Raw genomic sequence first — 13,751 nt, 5'->3', positions numbered from 1 at the left:
CTAAATTAATATGTGAGAATTAGCCTAGAAGAGAATGGGTCAAGCAGCGTTTAAAAGAATACAGTGTCCATGTAATTATTTCGGGTAAAGCTAGCCTTGCAAGCAGTGGGGTGCTGGGGACGCAGCCCAGCTGCTCCTATTACTACATCAGCAGGTTATATTTATATAATTATGCATATGTATATGTGTAACAAGAAAAATAAAAAAGATGCTATGAATTTGAGAAGGATAATAGTACAGGGAGTTTTGGAGGTGGGGTGAAATGAGAAGGGTTGAAAGGAGGGCATGGAAAGAGGAAAGTGAAGTAATTATATTTCAATTAAAAGTTTTAATAAAATAAAGAAAAATTAATAAAATATATTCTACAATATTTTCTTTTGAACAATAAGTTGCTAAATCACTTATTTTAGATCTATTTAACATTTGGATTTGTTTTCTTTTATTTCCCGATTTGATTTTTACATGATATCAAACTAGGATCAATATATATTTCTTTTCCTGCCTAAGAATATAACTCAATTCAGTACCAGTACTGTCATTTCCATACCAGCTGTTTTTATAGTAATTATTTACAAAATGTAATCTTTCTGTCGTCTTGCTTTCAACCTTTATGGTATCATATATTTTTTCCTAAAATATAACATATATCCTTGACTTATTATGTAGCTGAAAAATAAATATTTATGAATCTTCTGATTGAGTTTTGGTATGCCTTATTTTATTTCTGTAATGTAATTAAATTTTTCATGCAAAATTTTTGAATATTTTTGTCAAAAATATGGATCATTTTATGTATATTGATATAATAATATATTAAAAGATTACACTGAGAATTCTTTCTAAAATTGGTCTCTAGGCAGTGACAAATATCAGAAAAATTATTGTGTAATAGATCTAAGGATACACCTCCCCACAAGTTTTGCAAATAACTTGAAGTACCTTGAACCCTCCAGAGTTCTGTGGTAAAAGAAATCAATGTGATTTGAGTGGTGGTTGCACATGCCTTTAATCCCTGCCTCTGGGGAGGCAGAGGCAGGTGGATCGCTGAACTTGAGGCCAGCCTGGTCTAAGAGCAAGTTCCAGGACAGCCAGGGCTACACAATGAAGACCTGTCTCGAAAAACCAAAGGAAGAAAAAAAAAAGAAAAAAAAAGAAAGAAATCATTGTGAGATACTAGTATACTAGTGTGTCAATATATATTACAATATTATTCACAATAACAGTCATAGAACCAACTTAGATGTCCATCAATACAGGAAAGGATAAACAGATTGTGGCACAAAAACTGTACAGAAGAAGAGATTATGCTATTTACAGGAAAATGATTACAACTGAAGATTCTGGTGTGAAATAAATTAATCCACACACAGGAAGACAAATATTATTTTCTATTTTTTTCAGATTCTATATTTTATACAAAGATTTCATGTATTTAAAATTAGGTTTTATGCATAAAACATATGTGCATGTATGACATGGAAGTAGCAGTGAAACTCCCTGGGGGAAGAAGGGTACAATGAGGAGGAGGGCAGGGGTAGGGAGAGGAGGATACAATGAGGAGGAGGGCAGGGGTAGGGAGCGGAGGATACAATGAGGAGGAGGGCAGGGGTAGGGAGAGGAGGATACAATGAGGAGGAGGGCAGGGGTAGGGAGAGGAGGGAAGGGTACTATGAAGAGGAGGGGGGGGGTAGGGGAGGGATATGGTCAGGTATGTTAGATACATACATGCCTTTTGAAATCTAGTACTTTATCAACCAATTTTTAAGAAAAGAAGCCAAGAGGTTACAAAGCAGAAGTCTAGGTTTGCATGGGTTCAAGCAGAATGGGCCAATATTTTAGGAACAGCTGGTCTTTTTATTCATTTGTGGAAATCATAGGAACACTGAAGAAAACTTCTGCAATGTTTGCCTTGACTTTGTAACATTGGGTTGATGATGGCAGCTTCAAACAACATCTCCAAGATGTCACCTCACAACATGGGGTGGGAGTGGGGGAGTAAGGGGAGATGGGGAGAAAAAAGTGAGAAGGGGAGGATGCGGGGAGCTTGGGGGAATGGGACGGTTGGGATGGAGGAAGGGTGGATATGGGAGCAGGGAAGTATATATCTTAATTAAGGGAGTCATTTTAGGGTTGGCAAGAGACTAGACTCTAGAGATGTCCCTAGGTGTCCATGGAGATGTCCCCAGCTAGGTTCTTGGCTAGCTGAGGAGAGGGAGCCTGAAATGACCCTATCCTATAGCCATACAGATGAATATCTTGCATATCACCATAGAACCTTCCTTTGGCGATGGATGAAGCTAGAGACAGAGACCCACATTGGAGCACTGGACTGAGCTCTCAAGGCCCAAATGAGGAGCAGAAGGAGGGAGGACATGAGCAAGGAAGTCAGGACCACGAGGGGTGCACCCACCCACTGAGACGGTGGGGCTGATCTAATGGGAGCTCACCAAAGCAAGCTGGACTGGGACTGATGGAGCATATGATCAAACTGGACTCTCTGAACATGGCGGACAAGGAGGGCTGACTGAGAAGCCAAGGACAATGGCACTGGGTTTTGATCCTACTGCATGTATTGGCTTTGTGGGAGCCTAGTCTGTTTGGATTCTCACCTTCCTAGACCTGGATGGAGGGGGGAGGACCTTGGACTTCCCACAGGGCAGGGAACCCTGACTGCTCTTTGGACTGGAGAGGGAGGGGGAAGAGAATGGGGGGAGGGGAATGGGAGGAGGGGGAGGGAAATGTGTTAATTTAGCTACACAACAACAGTAAGTTCCTCCCTAGGTCATAAGACCTTCTGCCTTAGTCATGGATATTTTTAACTGGGTTAACAGTACCAGGTATAAATTCTCTCCTGTGGAGTAGGCCTCATAATCAATCAGTAACTGTTGACTCTCCCATAACAGTCATGCCACCAGTGGGCACTTCTTTCATGGTAGAGTGGCATTTCAGTTCATTGGGTTTATAGTTCATTAAGACTGTAGATGCCCTTTCCTCCCAATTGTAGGTATAGCATCTTCTGGAACTACAGAAGCTAGCTAGCAGGAAGGATGCTTCTAGTTCCAGCTTCTCTACATCTTGTAACGAAAATGTGTGGTCCTTGGGTTTTACCATAGAGCCACAGGCTGCAGGAATAGAGAGAGACCAGTTCCCAGCAGCAAACCTGAGGTAACCAAGAAAAACAGCCCACAGACCAAAGGTTGCTAAGTAGCAGCTTCTCCCTCCTGTGGCTCATGTGTCTTTCAGCAATATCTACCTACATCTATTAATTACAAGGGGATTCACTCATTACAGATACATTTGGTGATCAATTAGTCAGCCACTAAGGTGAAATTATGAAATGTTTAGTGGCTTGAATAAATGTGTATATTATGTTAAGTGAAATAAGACAGGCACCGAGAGGTGAGAAACCACGTCTCACTAGCATGTGGAAGCACTTTGTTACATTGCTTTCACAGACTTAAGGAACCAAGTAACAGACAGCAGCACAACAGACGGAAGGGTAGGGCAGGTCAAAGATGCTTAATTAGAGTAGAAGAGCAGTTGGACAGAAAGAATCATTTCTTGTTTATACAGAAGGGTAACTATGGTTAAAAATAATTCATTGAGGATTACAAAACATTCAACAAGATTTTAAATGATCTGGGCACAAGGAAACAAAGTAAAATATGTGTCAACTACTCTGACCTGACCATAGAAATACTGTGTGGATATCCTAAAATGTCACATTGTACTCTGTAAATGTATACAATTGTTATGCATCAAATACACACACAAACAGCAATACAATTATTATGCATCAAATACACACACATGGTGTAGGAGGCTCTTCTGTTCATGTGTTGCTTTCATTGGTTACTGAATAAAGAAAAACACAGTAATATAGATAATCCAGACTCTCTGTGTTTTAATTAGTACAGTTTCTGTGTGGTTATTTCAGGTGTAAGCTAGCCAAGCAGCCCAGGCAAACAAGGGGCCCACTCCTTGTAACACACATACACACACACACACACACACACACACACACTCACAGTAAAGGATCAGGTAGGTTTTAGGTGCTAGGAGATATATGATCTTCCCTTTATCCTTGTGGAGAAGCAAGGGATTGCATTTCCCTCTTTAAGGAGGCTGGGCTAGGAAAGAAAATATTCTGATGATAAAAAAAAGCAGCTGCTAGTGCCCATATATGCATGTATATTAACCTTATATATGCAAATTTCCTCTAATTCTTTGTTTATCAGGATAAAATATAATTAAAATGTAATTATCACATGCATAGGTGAACAGATGAAGGGGAAATCCATTCTCTTTTGCACATCTCCCTTCTGTATCATCTCCATAAGCCTGACAAAAACAAAAGGCAGGGACCAGTTCCTTATTATCACACGTTTGCACTTGGTACCTTGCTCTGGTCTCAGTATACACATCACACAGAGAAAATGTAAGTCTGGACTTCGGCCTCAAATAACTAGAAACTTTGCAAGTTGAGATCTGAGAAATCCTTAGGGAGTTAGAGAGAAAAGTCTCAGCAGAGGGCGGTACGCACTACCTGTCACCCCAGACAGGAAACAAGGTTCCAGCAATAACTCTTGTTCTCAAAAGTGACCAATTAGACGTCTCTAGGGAGCCTAGCTGTGCATAACATTTCTTTCGTATTCCTTCCACTCATAACAAGCTCTGAGAGCACCCGGATCCCTGGCTGGGGACCTCATACCAGTGACCAAATCCTTGTGGGGAAGTCATCAAAGACATATTGGACCTGTGTTTTTGGAGATTTTTGGTCTTGGTGTAACCAAACAGAAATGATTCTGCGCTTAGTGATGTGGGGTTACAAAGGAGAAAGCTATGCAGCAGAAAGGTCAGTTGCACACCCGAGAGGCGAGCAGTGTGCCAGAATATTCTTTAGGCTGCTCCGCAGGTCCTGAAGCATGAAGAAGAGCGAGGTAAACAGTACATTCAGGTCTTGGCCATGACAGTATGGGACAGACACAAATTACACCCTGATTCCAGGAACTCGGCACTCAGATGAGATGGGGGAGAGGATGATACAATTGGGACCACTGCTATGGGTAAAGGTTAATGCTTTGAAAGACTACCACCACCAGCATCTTATGTGTTAGGGTGGAGCCCAGAAGAACAAGGTTAACACTTTGATTTACACTGCAACAGTGATGTCCCTAGTGTCCGGTCATCTCAGTGTCCTTCTGGTTGTGCTGGAATAGATCTAGTGTAAGGATCATACTGTCCTTAGGTCCACCATACGCCATTACTATTATCTGAAGGATGAGAACGTGGGGTCAGTAGAGTGTATCTGTCACATACATTGGAGAGACTGTCAGTTGGACGTTTTTATGGAGAAATCATCAAAGATATATTAGTCCTGTGTTTTTGGAGATTTTCATTCTTGGTATAAGTGAACACAAATAATTTTACACTCAGTTATGTGGGATCACAAAAGAGAAAGGTATGAAGCAGCAAGGTCAGATATAAAGGTTTCCCATAAAGAATATTGCCTTCGTGAGTTTGGGTATTTGCCACCAAGCCTGATGGAATGAATTTGATCTCCAGGACCAATAAGGTGCAAGAAGAAACCGACTTCTGCAAATTGTCCTCTTACCTCCACAAATGTGAGTTAAGCTAACAATAAATAAATGCAATTTAATACATTAAAAATACTTGGTCATAGTATTGAGAATCAGCAGGAATTTTGAAAAGCAATAAGAATTCAGTCTTTGATATCTCTGTTATATTATCCAACCTCTCTGAGATTCTGACACTTTTGATCTCCTCCTGGTGAGGCAGAGTGGCAAGACTCTAATACTCATGATGTTGTGGGGACAAAGAGGAATTCTGACTCCAGGTGGCCAGGATAGCAGTGTAAGTGGTGGTGGCGATGGTTATAAAGGTGACAGTAATGATGGCTGAATCAAAGAGCAATAAGCCAATAATTATGATAGTATAGTTACACTTAGTCATAAACACATAGGTTTAGGCCAAAAGCAAAGAGAACAACATGTTTCATCAATATTTAATCGTCACCACACTTTGGACAGGCTGCTGAGTGACCTGGTTGTGTGCACTGTGAGAACATCTCTGCTCTCTGTGATCTCTTCATCACAAGTGAAGACAGTAGAAATGGGGAACGGGACAACTGTCCAGGAGTTTACCCTGGAGGGATTTCCTGCTATCCAGCACCTGGGGAGGCTGCTCTTCTCAGTGCACCTGCTGGCATACCTGGCCTCCATCACAGGCAATGTGGTCATCGTCTCCGTCGTCTGCACCAGTGCCCATCTGAAAACCCCCATGTACTTTTTCCTCGGCATTTTCTCCTTCTTTGAGTGTTGCTTTACCAGTGCTGTTATTCCTAAATTGTTGGCTATATTTCTTTTAGGGAAGCAAACAATTTCCTTTGTTGCCTGTTTTGTACAAGCCTTTGTCTTTGTATTCATTGGGGCCTTTGGCTTCCTTCTCATAGCCGTGATGTCAGTGGACAGGTGTGTGGCTATCTGCAAGCCTCTGCATTATCCCACCATCATGAACCCGAGGACCTGCCCCCTCCTAATCACGGCCTGCCTTGCTGTGACCTTCGCCTTTATCACTTGGGTAGTAGTGAAGGTGTCCCGGTTATCCTTCTGTGGTCCCCATGTCATCCCACACTTCTTCTGTGACCTTGGCCCTCTGATCCACCTCTCCTGCTCAGACACCAGATCTGCCGAAACTCTGACCTTTGGCCTTGCTTTGTTTATCCTTCTCTCGTCCCTCGTTGTCACCATCGTTGCGTACAGCGGCATAGTCGTCACAATTGTGCGCCTCCCCTCAGCCAGGGAGCGACAGAAAGCTTTCTCCACCTGCTCATCCCACCTCATCGTCCTCTCTCTCATGTACGGCAGCTGCGTGTTTATTTATGTGAAACCGAGGCAAACAAGCCGGCTGGAATCCAACAGGGCGGCTGCTCTCGTGAACACAGTGCTGACCCCGCTTCTGAACCCTGTCATCTACACTCTGCGCAACAAGCAGGTCCACCGGGCTCTGAGGGAGGCTGTGTGCAGAATAAAAATGTCAAGGTAAGAAAACATTATGTGTTCTTGGGGTGGAAATTATCAAAAAAAAATTTCTCTAATTTAACAAGTGCACAAGCCTTAGCAGATCAGAATGACATAATCCACATGCCTTCCGTGTAAATATCTCCATAAAATACAGCTGTTTGCTGGCTCATGGAGACATTTCAATGCAGCGTGTGTGCCTAATCCACTCTCTTTATTCCACGAATTCCTGGCAATAGACTTTTGTTTATTTTTCAAGGCAGGGTTTCCCTGTGTAACCCTGGCTGTCCTGAAACTCACTCTGTAGACCAACCTGGCCTTAAACTCACAGAAATCCACCTGCCTCTGCCTCATGAGTGCTGGGATTAAAGGTGTGCGCCTTCACAATCATGGCAAAAGACTTTGATTGCAAAATCCATTGAACTTTTTCATTCAAGCGATAGGAACTGTGTGCTTGAAATTCCTGAAATATATTGAACTATACCATTTAAATTGTGCTGTCTTCCATAAATTAATATTATTTTAGAGGAAATAATAACTATTTACCAATGACGGTAAAATAACTAAAACAATTAGCGATTTTATTTGAATTGAAGCTTTGAAAATATTAGTGAAGATAACCAATGCTTTGCCCATGTTCCCTCCATGACTATTGAAGGAAACACGATCCTCTGTCTTGTAAAATATATGTCACAATGTACATCATCTCCGTTTCTCCTCTTGTTACTGGACTCAACTGTACATGGATGCCTCATTGCAATGCAAAAGTGAAATACATTGTTCGGGATCTCAGTTCATTCTCTAAAATATCAAAATGGCTACTGCCTCCCATGCCCGTTATTTTATCTTTTGTTATTCATTTATTTGTTACTGATTTCTATGATGAACCTGTTACTAAGAAAAATGTATATAAGTTGGTTGGAAGGGGGTCATACTTAATACTCATTCATAGGAGTTTCTTCAGATTCAGGAGTGTAGAATATGAGTTGTTTACCTGCTTTGAGTCATTAATGAAAATAATTTAAACCAATTAGAGATTGCACTTCCTGGTAGAATTGTGTTTTCAATTACAGTTACCTTCTAGTTGATAATCTATTTTAAAGCCTGTGGCTCAGTTTTTAACTTTTCATGCATTTATCCCCAATTTTCAGGATATAATATGTTTGTCTCATCTTCAGAAGAAATACCTCTGAAAAGATTATGATTGATTATTGTTTGTTTTGAAATCAGATCTCACTGTGAGGTTGGGTTGGACTTTCACCCATGTCTGCTTTAGTCACCTGAGTTCAGTGATAACAGAAAGAGGGCACCTTACCTAGATCTTTTCTTTCAGCTGAACTAAATCATTATATAACCACAAATAAAATTTTATAAAATTCCTTTAGGTTCCTGATTGGCCTTCAAAGTCATAATTCAAAGTTCATATTTTACCCCAAACTCATAGGCACAGCTCAAACTCACAAACTCCAGATACATAGTTTCTGCACTGGCTTAGACCTGTGGGTCCCCTAAAATGAAGCCTGCCCACACCATATTCATGCTCCCAGATCTGTCTCTGAACACACAAACCATGTTCTGCTTTGCCTTGTTTGTCCCCCCAGAACCAAGCCTGCCACCACCATCTCTACAATCTCAGGCCTGACACTAGCTCCAAAATCTCAGCTCACACACCAGTGCTACCAGGTGACCTCCCTTGACCTTAGACTACCCATGTCCCATCTCCACATTAACAGACCTAGACCAAATTTAGCAGCTCCTATAGTATTGTACACTCCAGTCATATGGCCCCTGTTGAGGTAAGCTAGATGTTTACCCCAGACACATGTCCAGTGAAAGTTCACATGTCTAGGTCACATCACAAAAAACACACACACAAAACATAGTAGAACAAGACAGTGTGTCCCACCTCAAACCTAGCTCTATAGGAATGTTCTCTAATGAGAATGACCTAGATGAAATCCAGGATACAGAGTTTCAAAGAACAATCATAAACCCAAGAATTCAAGGGCTTTATAGAAGACGCACAAAAACCAGTGCGTTAGAGAGAATTAACAATAAATGTCAGTGTGATATTCAAGAAATACTGCGAGAGCTCCTTCGGCTCCTTCAGCCATTACCGCTGATATACCAGCCCATTGGGGCGTGGTCTCTCTCTCTCTTTAAAAAAAGCTGCAACTGCCCTCAGCTGCTCTCTTGCTTCCGGCTCTGCTTCTGGCTCCTAGACTCCTTTCTTGATTGTGCAGATTGATGTTGTCTGGGACAGTGATCTGTAAGTTTTTCCCCTTTAAATAAAAACCATTCTATTAATCATAATTCCAAACTGGTGTGGGATCGTTTGTGACTTACACCTTCAAAGAAACCTTGAATATACCCCTGAAGGAGATGATGAAGACAATACAGGATTTAAAAGTTGAACTCACTAAAGACATAGAAATATTGAAGGGGGTTTAAACTAAAATTAAGATGGAATTGAAAAACTTAATAAACCAATTCAATTTAAAATCCTTGGGGGAAAGCCCTAGGGATGGACTGGATAAGCAGGTGGTAAAATATCATGACTGAGAAGTAAAGCAGAGGAATTGGACAACTCAAGCAAAGAATATGAAAATTTTGTAAAAATAAAAACATATGAGAGGAACACAAAAGAACTGTGTGACACCACAAAAAGACCAAGGCTTTGAATTATAGGCATGGAAGAAAGAGAAGAATCCAAGGTCACACCACAGACCAGATTGTCAACAAGATCATAGAAGAAAACTTTCCCAAATAAAGGAATAAAAACACCCATAAAATACAAGAAGCATACAGAATACCAAATTGAAAAAAACTCCTCATTGCATATTATAATTGAAACACTAAATATACAAAACCAAGGGGAGATAATGAAAGATGCTACAGAAAAAATCACTAGCCACATAAAAAGGAAGTCTATCAGAATAACAGATCATTTTTCCATTGTCATTTTAAAATCCAGAAGAGCTTTGAATGTATTCTAAGTTCTAAGAAACCACAGATGCCAACCTAGATTATTATATCCAGCAAAACTATCTACCATAGTTGAAGGAGAAAGAAGACCTTTCCATGATACAAACAGCTCAAAAGAATGCATGTACATCAAACCAGCCCTACAGAGAATATTAGAAGCAACACTTCAGACTGAAGAGAGGGAAAAGCATAGCCAAGACACTACACAAAGCAAGGAAATGAAGCTACAATTCCTACAAAGAGGAAGAGGTATCAAACAATAATGCAATCATCACATGCCCTTCAATAACTTTGAATGTTAGTAAACTTAATTCACCAATCAAAAGACATAGAGTAGCTCATCAACAGAAACAAAACCCTTCTTTCTGTGTGTCTACAAGAAACTACTCTTAGTTTTAATGATAGGCTCCACTTTAAATTGACAGCAAAAATATGTGATCTGAAAACCAGTATTTGTAGATATCCTAGCATCTGATAAAATAGACTTCAAATTAAACTAATCAGAAGAAATAAAGGACACATTATTATAATCAAGGAAACAATTGATCAAGAAGACATTGTAATCCTAAACACGTATGCATCAGACTCTGGTTTGATCAAACACCCAATATCATAAAAAGCATACATGAGACTTAAATATACAGATAAAATCCACCTTAGTTACAGTAGGTGTCTTAGCTTCAATTTTTATTGCTGTGAAAAGACACCATGACCCTGTTGCGGAAGGTCCTTCCCCTCCTCCAGCCTATAGCCGCTGAGATACCAGCCCATTGGGGCGGGGTCTTTCTCCCTTTAAAAAAGTGGCCACTACCTTCTCCTCTCTCTCTTCACTTCCTGCTCTGCCGGTGACTAGACTCCCTTCCTGGTTGCGCAGAGGGCTGTTGTCAGAGACAACGATCTGTAAGTTTTTTCCCCTTTAAATAAATACCACCCTAATAATCATAATTCCAAACTGGTGTGGCATTGTTTGTGACTTATGCCTTCATGACCCCAGTACTCTTATAAAGAAAACATTTAATTGGGGTAGCTCACTTACCATTTCAGAGGTTCAGTCCATTATCATTATGACAGGAAGCATGGCAGTGTGTAGGCAGATGGTGACGATACATCTTGACCACAAGGCAGCAGGAAGTTGACTGACCCACCAGCTGGCATTCTGAGCATAGAAAACCTCAAAGTCTGCCTCCGCAGTGACAAACTAACTCCAACAAGGCCACAGCTCCTAATAGTGCTACTCCCTATGAGATTATGGGGGCCTTCGCATTCAAACTAACACAACAGGTGATTTCAATACCCCACTTTCTTCAATACTTAGGTTATCTGGGAAAAAGAAACATCAGAAATAAATGACATCATGTATCTAAAGAAACTACAGAATATGAAAATATATTCTTCTCAGCAACTCATGGAAGAATCTCTAGAACAGATAATATCGTGAAAAACAACAAAAACTTAACAAATTCAGAAAAAAATGATCCCACATAGCCTTTCTTTTCATGATGCAAAACTTAAAATCAACAACAGATGAAACTCTAGAAAGTACACAGATTTGTAAAGATTAAATAGTACATTTATGAATGATGCGTAGGTCAAATAAGAAATCAACAAAGGAATTCAAATTTCTTGGAATTAAGTGAAATTGACAAAACATCTGGGACACATTCAAAGAAATCCTACACAAGGCATTTTTTTGCTCTAAGAGCCTGTATTTAAATGTCAGAAACAGCACAAATAAATGACTTACCGATACAATTCAAGAATTTGGAAAAATAAAAACAAACCCAACCCCTAATCCAGTAGACAGGAAGAAACAAAAGAATTTGGAAAAATAAGAACAAACCCAACCCTAATCCAGCAGACAGGAAGAAACAACAAAAATCAGAAAAGAAATGAAAGAAATAGAATCAAAGAAAACAGTATTAAGATGAACCTAAGAGCAGGTTGTTTGAAAGGATGAACAAGGGCCTGGAAAGATGGCTCAGCAATTAAGAGATTGTTGCTTTTACAGAGAACCCAGGTTTTATTACCGTCACCCACATGGTGGCTCATAACCATACAAAACTCCAATTCCAGGAGATCTAATAAACTTCTTTTGACCTTGTAAAATTTTAAGACAACTCTAAAGCCATTTCTGACAATTCTGAGCCCTCTTAATCTCAGCAGGAATGCTCCCGCTTCCCACTAGGAACCAAGGACCTAACAGCTACTGAAATGATGGGAACTTTCCATTTCCCTAAATCTTTGTGAATGTACTCCAGAAACTGGGACAAGATAACCTTTAAGATGTTGTCTCAGTTCCTGAACAATTACCCACACATGTATGTTTTGACTCAGCCCCTGGGAAACGGGGTCAAAGTGACCTCTTATCTCATCTGATCCGGCAATTGCTCTCCAGGCAATTATTGGTAATAGCCCTTTTGAATAAACCAATCACAATAGTCAAAGAACATGGAATAGGAGAGAGAGCCTAGAAATGAGCCAACTAATTCTTTACAAAGTTGAATAATACACATCTGGAAAACGGTAGTCTGTTTAATAATGACAGGAAAAGTCAATATCCATATGCAGAAAAATGAAGCGAGGCCTCCTATTTCTTTCCACATACCCATATCTACTCTAATGGACTTAAATATTATGCCACAAAGACATTTCCATATAACCCAGTTTAAAAGTGGCCCTAAAAGATGTATCCAGAGAAAACATGGATAAGAAATAGATGCAAAAACTGCTCAATATCACCAATTAACTATCAAAGAAATGCAAATCAAAACTACAATGAGGTATTTTCATAGTACAGTTAGATTGGCTATGACCAAAGCGACAAGTGCCAGGAAAGATGTGGAGGAAGGAGAACTCCATTGTGGGTGGAGACAGACATTTTAATAAGCATTATGGAAAGTAATGTGAAGGGTACCTCACAAACTCAGAACTACCAGTGGGCTAAGAATTACACTGGCTGGTGTAGTTCCAAAGAAAATGAAGTCAACTTGTTGCGAAAAGTGATTTCTCCTGTTTTATCCAGCACTATGAACAATCACCAAAATGCACAACCACCACATCTCCAGCAGAAAAGCAGACCAAGAAAATATGGCCTATGTACATAATGGAGTATATTCAGGCATTAAAATGCAATGTGATCTTTTGGATGTGGTTGAATCGAGAGAGCCCAGTAAGAGAAATAATTCAGAAACATAAAGATAAAAAAAATCACATGGCCTAACTCATAATATGGGATTGAAAATACCATGGTATTAGAAAGTACAAACATAAGTTGCGAATTTTTAGGGAGACTGTATCTGACCCAGGGCTCAGGGAACACTGTAAGAGGAGGATTAAAGAATGTAAAAGCAGGATGATAGGGAGGGGAGCTGTGCAATGCTGTCTTCTGCAATGACAGGGCTGCTGCAATCATGAACTCCCAGCAGCTGTGGTTGCCTGCATATGCCAGCCTCAACTCTGGCATGAATGGGAGAGGCTCTCCCCAGGCCCCGTCTGTTGCAGGGAACTTTTGGCAGCTGACAGCTTCAGGAGAAGGTGGAACCATGTTATTTTGAGACTGTGCTCACTGGTAGCCTTCCCATGATCCAGTGGATGGCCCCATAGCCTTGTGCATGTTTGTACAACACTAATTGGACTCAGCAGGTTATAAGAATGGGGGATAGAAAAGGAAAAGGAGAAGGTGAGGAGGAGGAGGAGGAAGAGGAGGAGGAGGAAGAGGAGGAGGAG

The 13,751-nt window shown here is 40.4% G+C and overlaps 1 protein-coding gene across 1 annotated transcript; it reads left to right on the top strand.

Moving 5' to 3' along the window:
- The first annotated feature begins 6,132 nt into the window (after nucleotides 1-6,132).
- Nucleotides 6,133-7,065, top strand: LOC102001680 (olfactory receptor 6M1-like). The gene has a single exon (XM_013352948.1). It carries the CDS (start codon nucleotides 6,133-6,135, stop codon nucleotides 7,063-7,065), a length of 933 nt encoding a protein of 310 aa, XP_013208402.1.
- Nucleotides 7,066-13,751: the final 6,686 nt, after the last annotated feature.

This window comes from Microtus ochrogaster, unplaced genomic scaffold (genome assembly GCF_000317375.1).
Source record: "Microtus ochrogaster isolate Prairie Vole_2 unplaced genomic scaffold, MicOch1.0 UNK1, whole genome shotgun sequence".
Taxonomy (NCBI): domain Eukaryota; kingdom Metazoa; phylum Chordata; class Mammalia; order Rodentia; family Cricetidae; genus Microtus; species Microtus ochrogaster.
Note: the sequence above shows the minus strand (reverse complement) of the source record. Positions and strands in the feature narration are given on the sequence as shown.

Excerpts from the sequence above, each read along its gene's own strand:
- LOC102001680 (XM_013352948.1), top strand. The coding sequence starts at position 6,133 with ATGGGGAACGGGACAACTGTCCAGGAGTTTACCCTGGAGGGATTTCCT.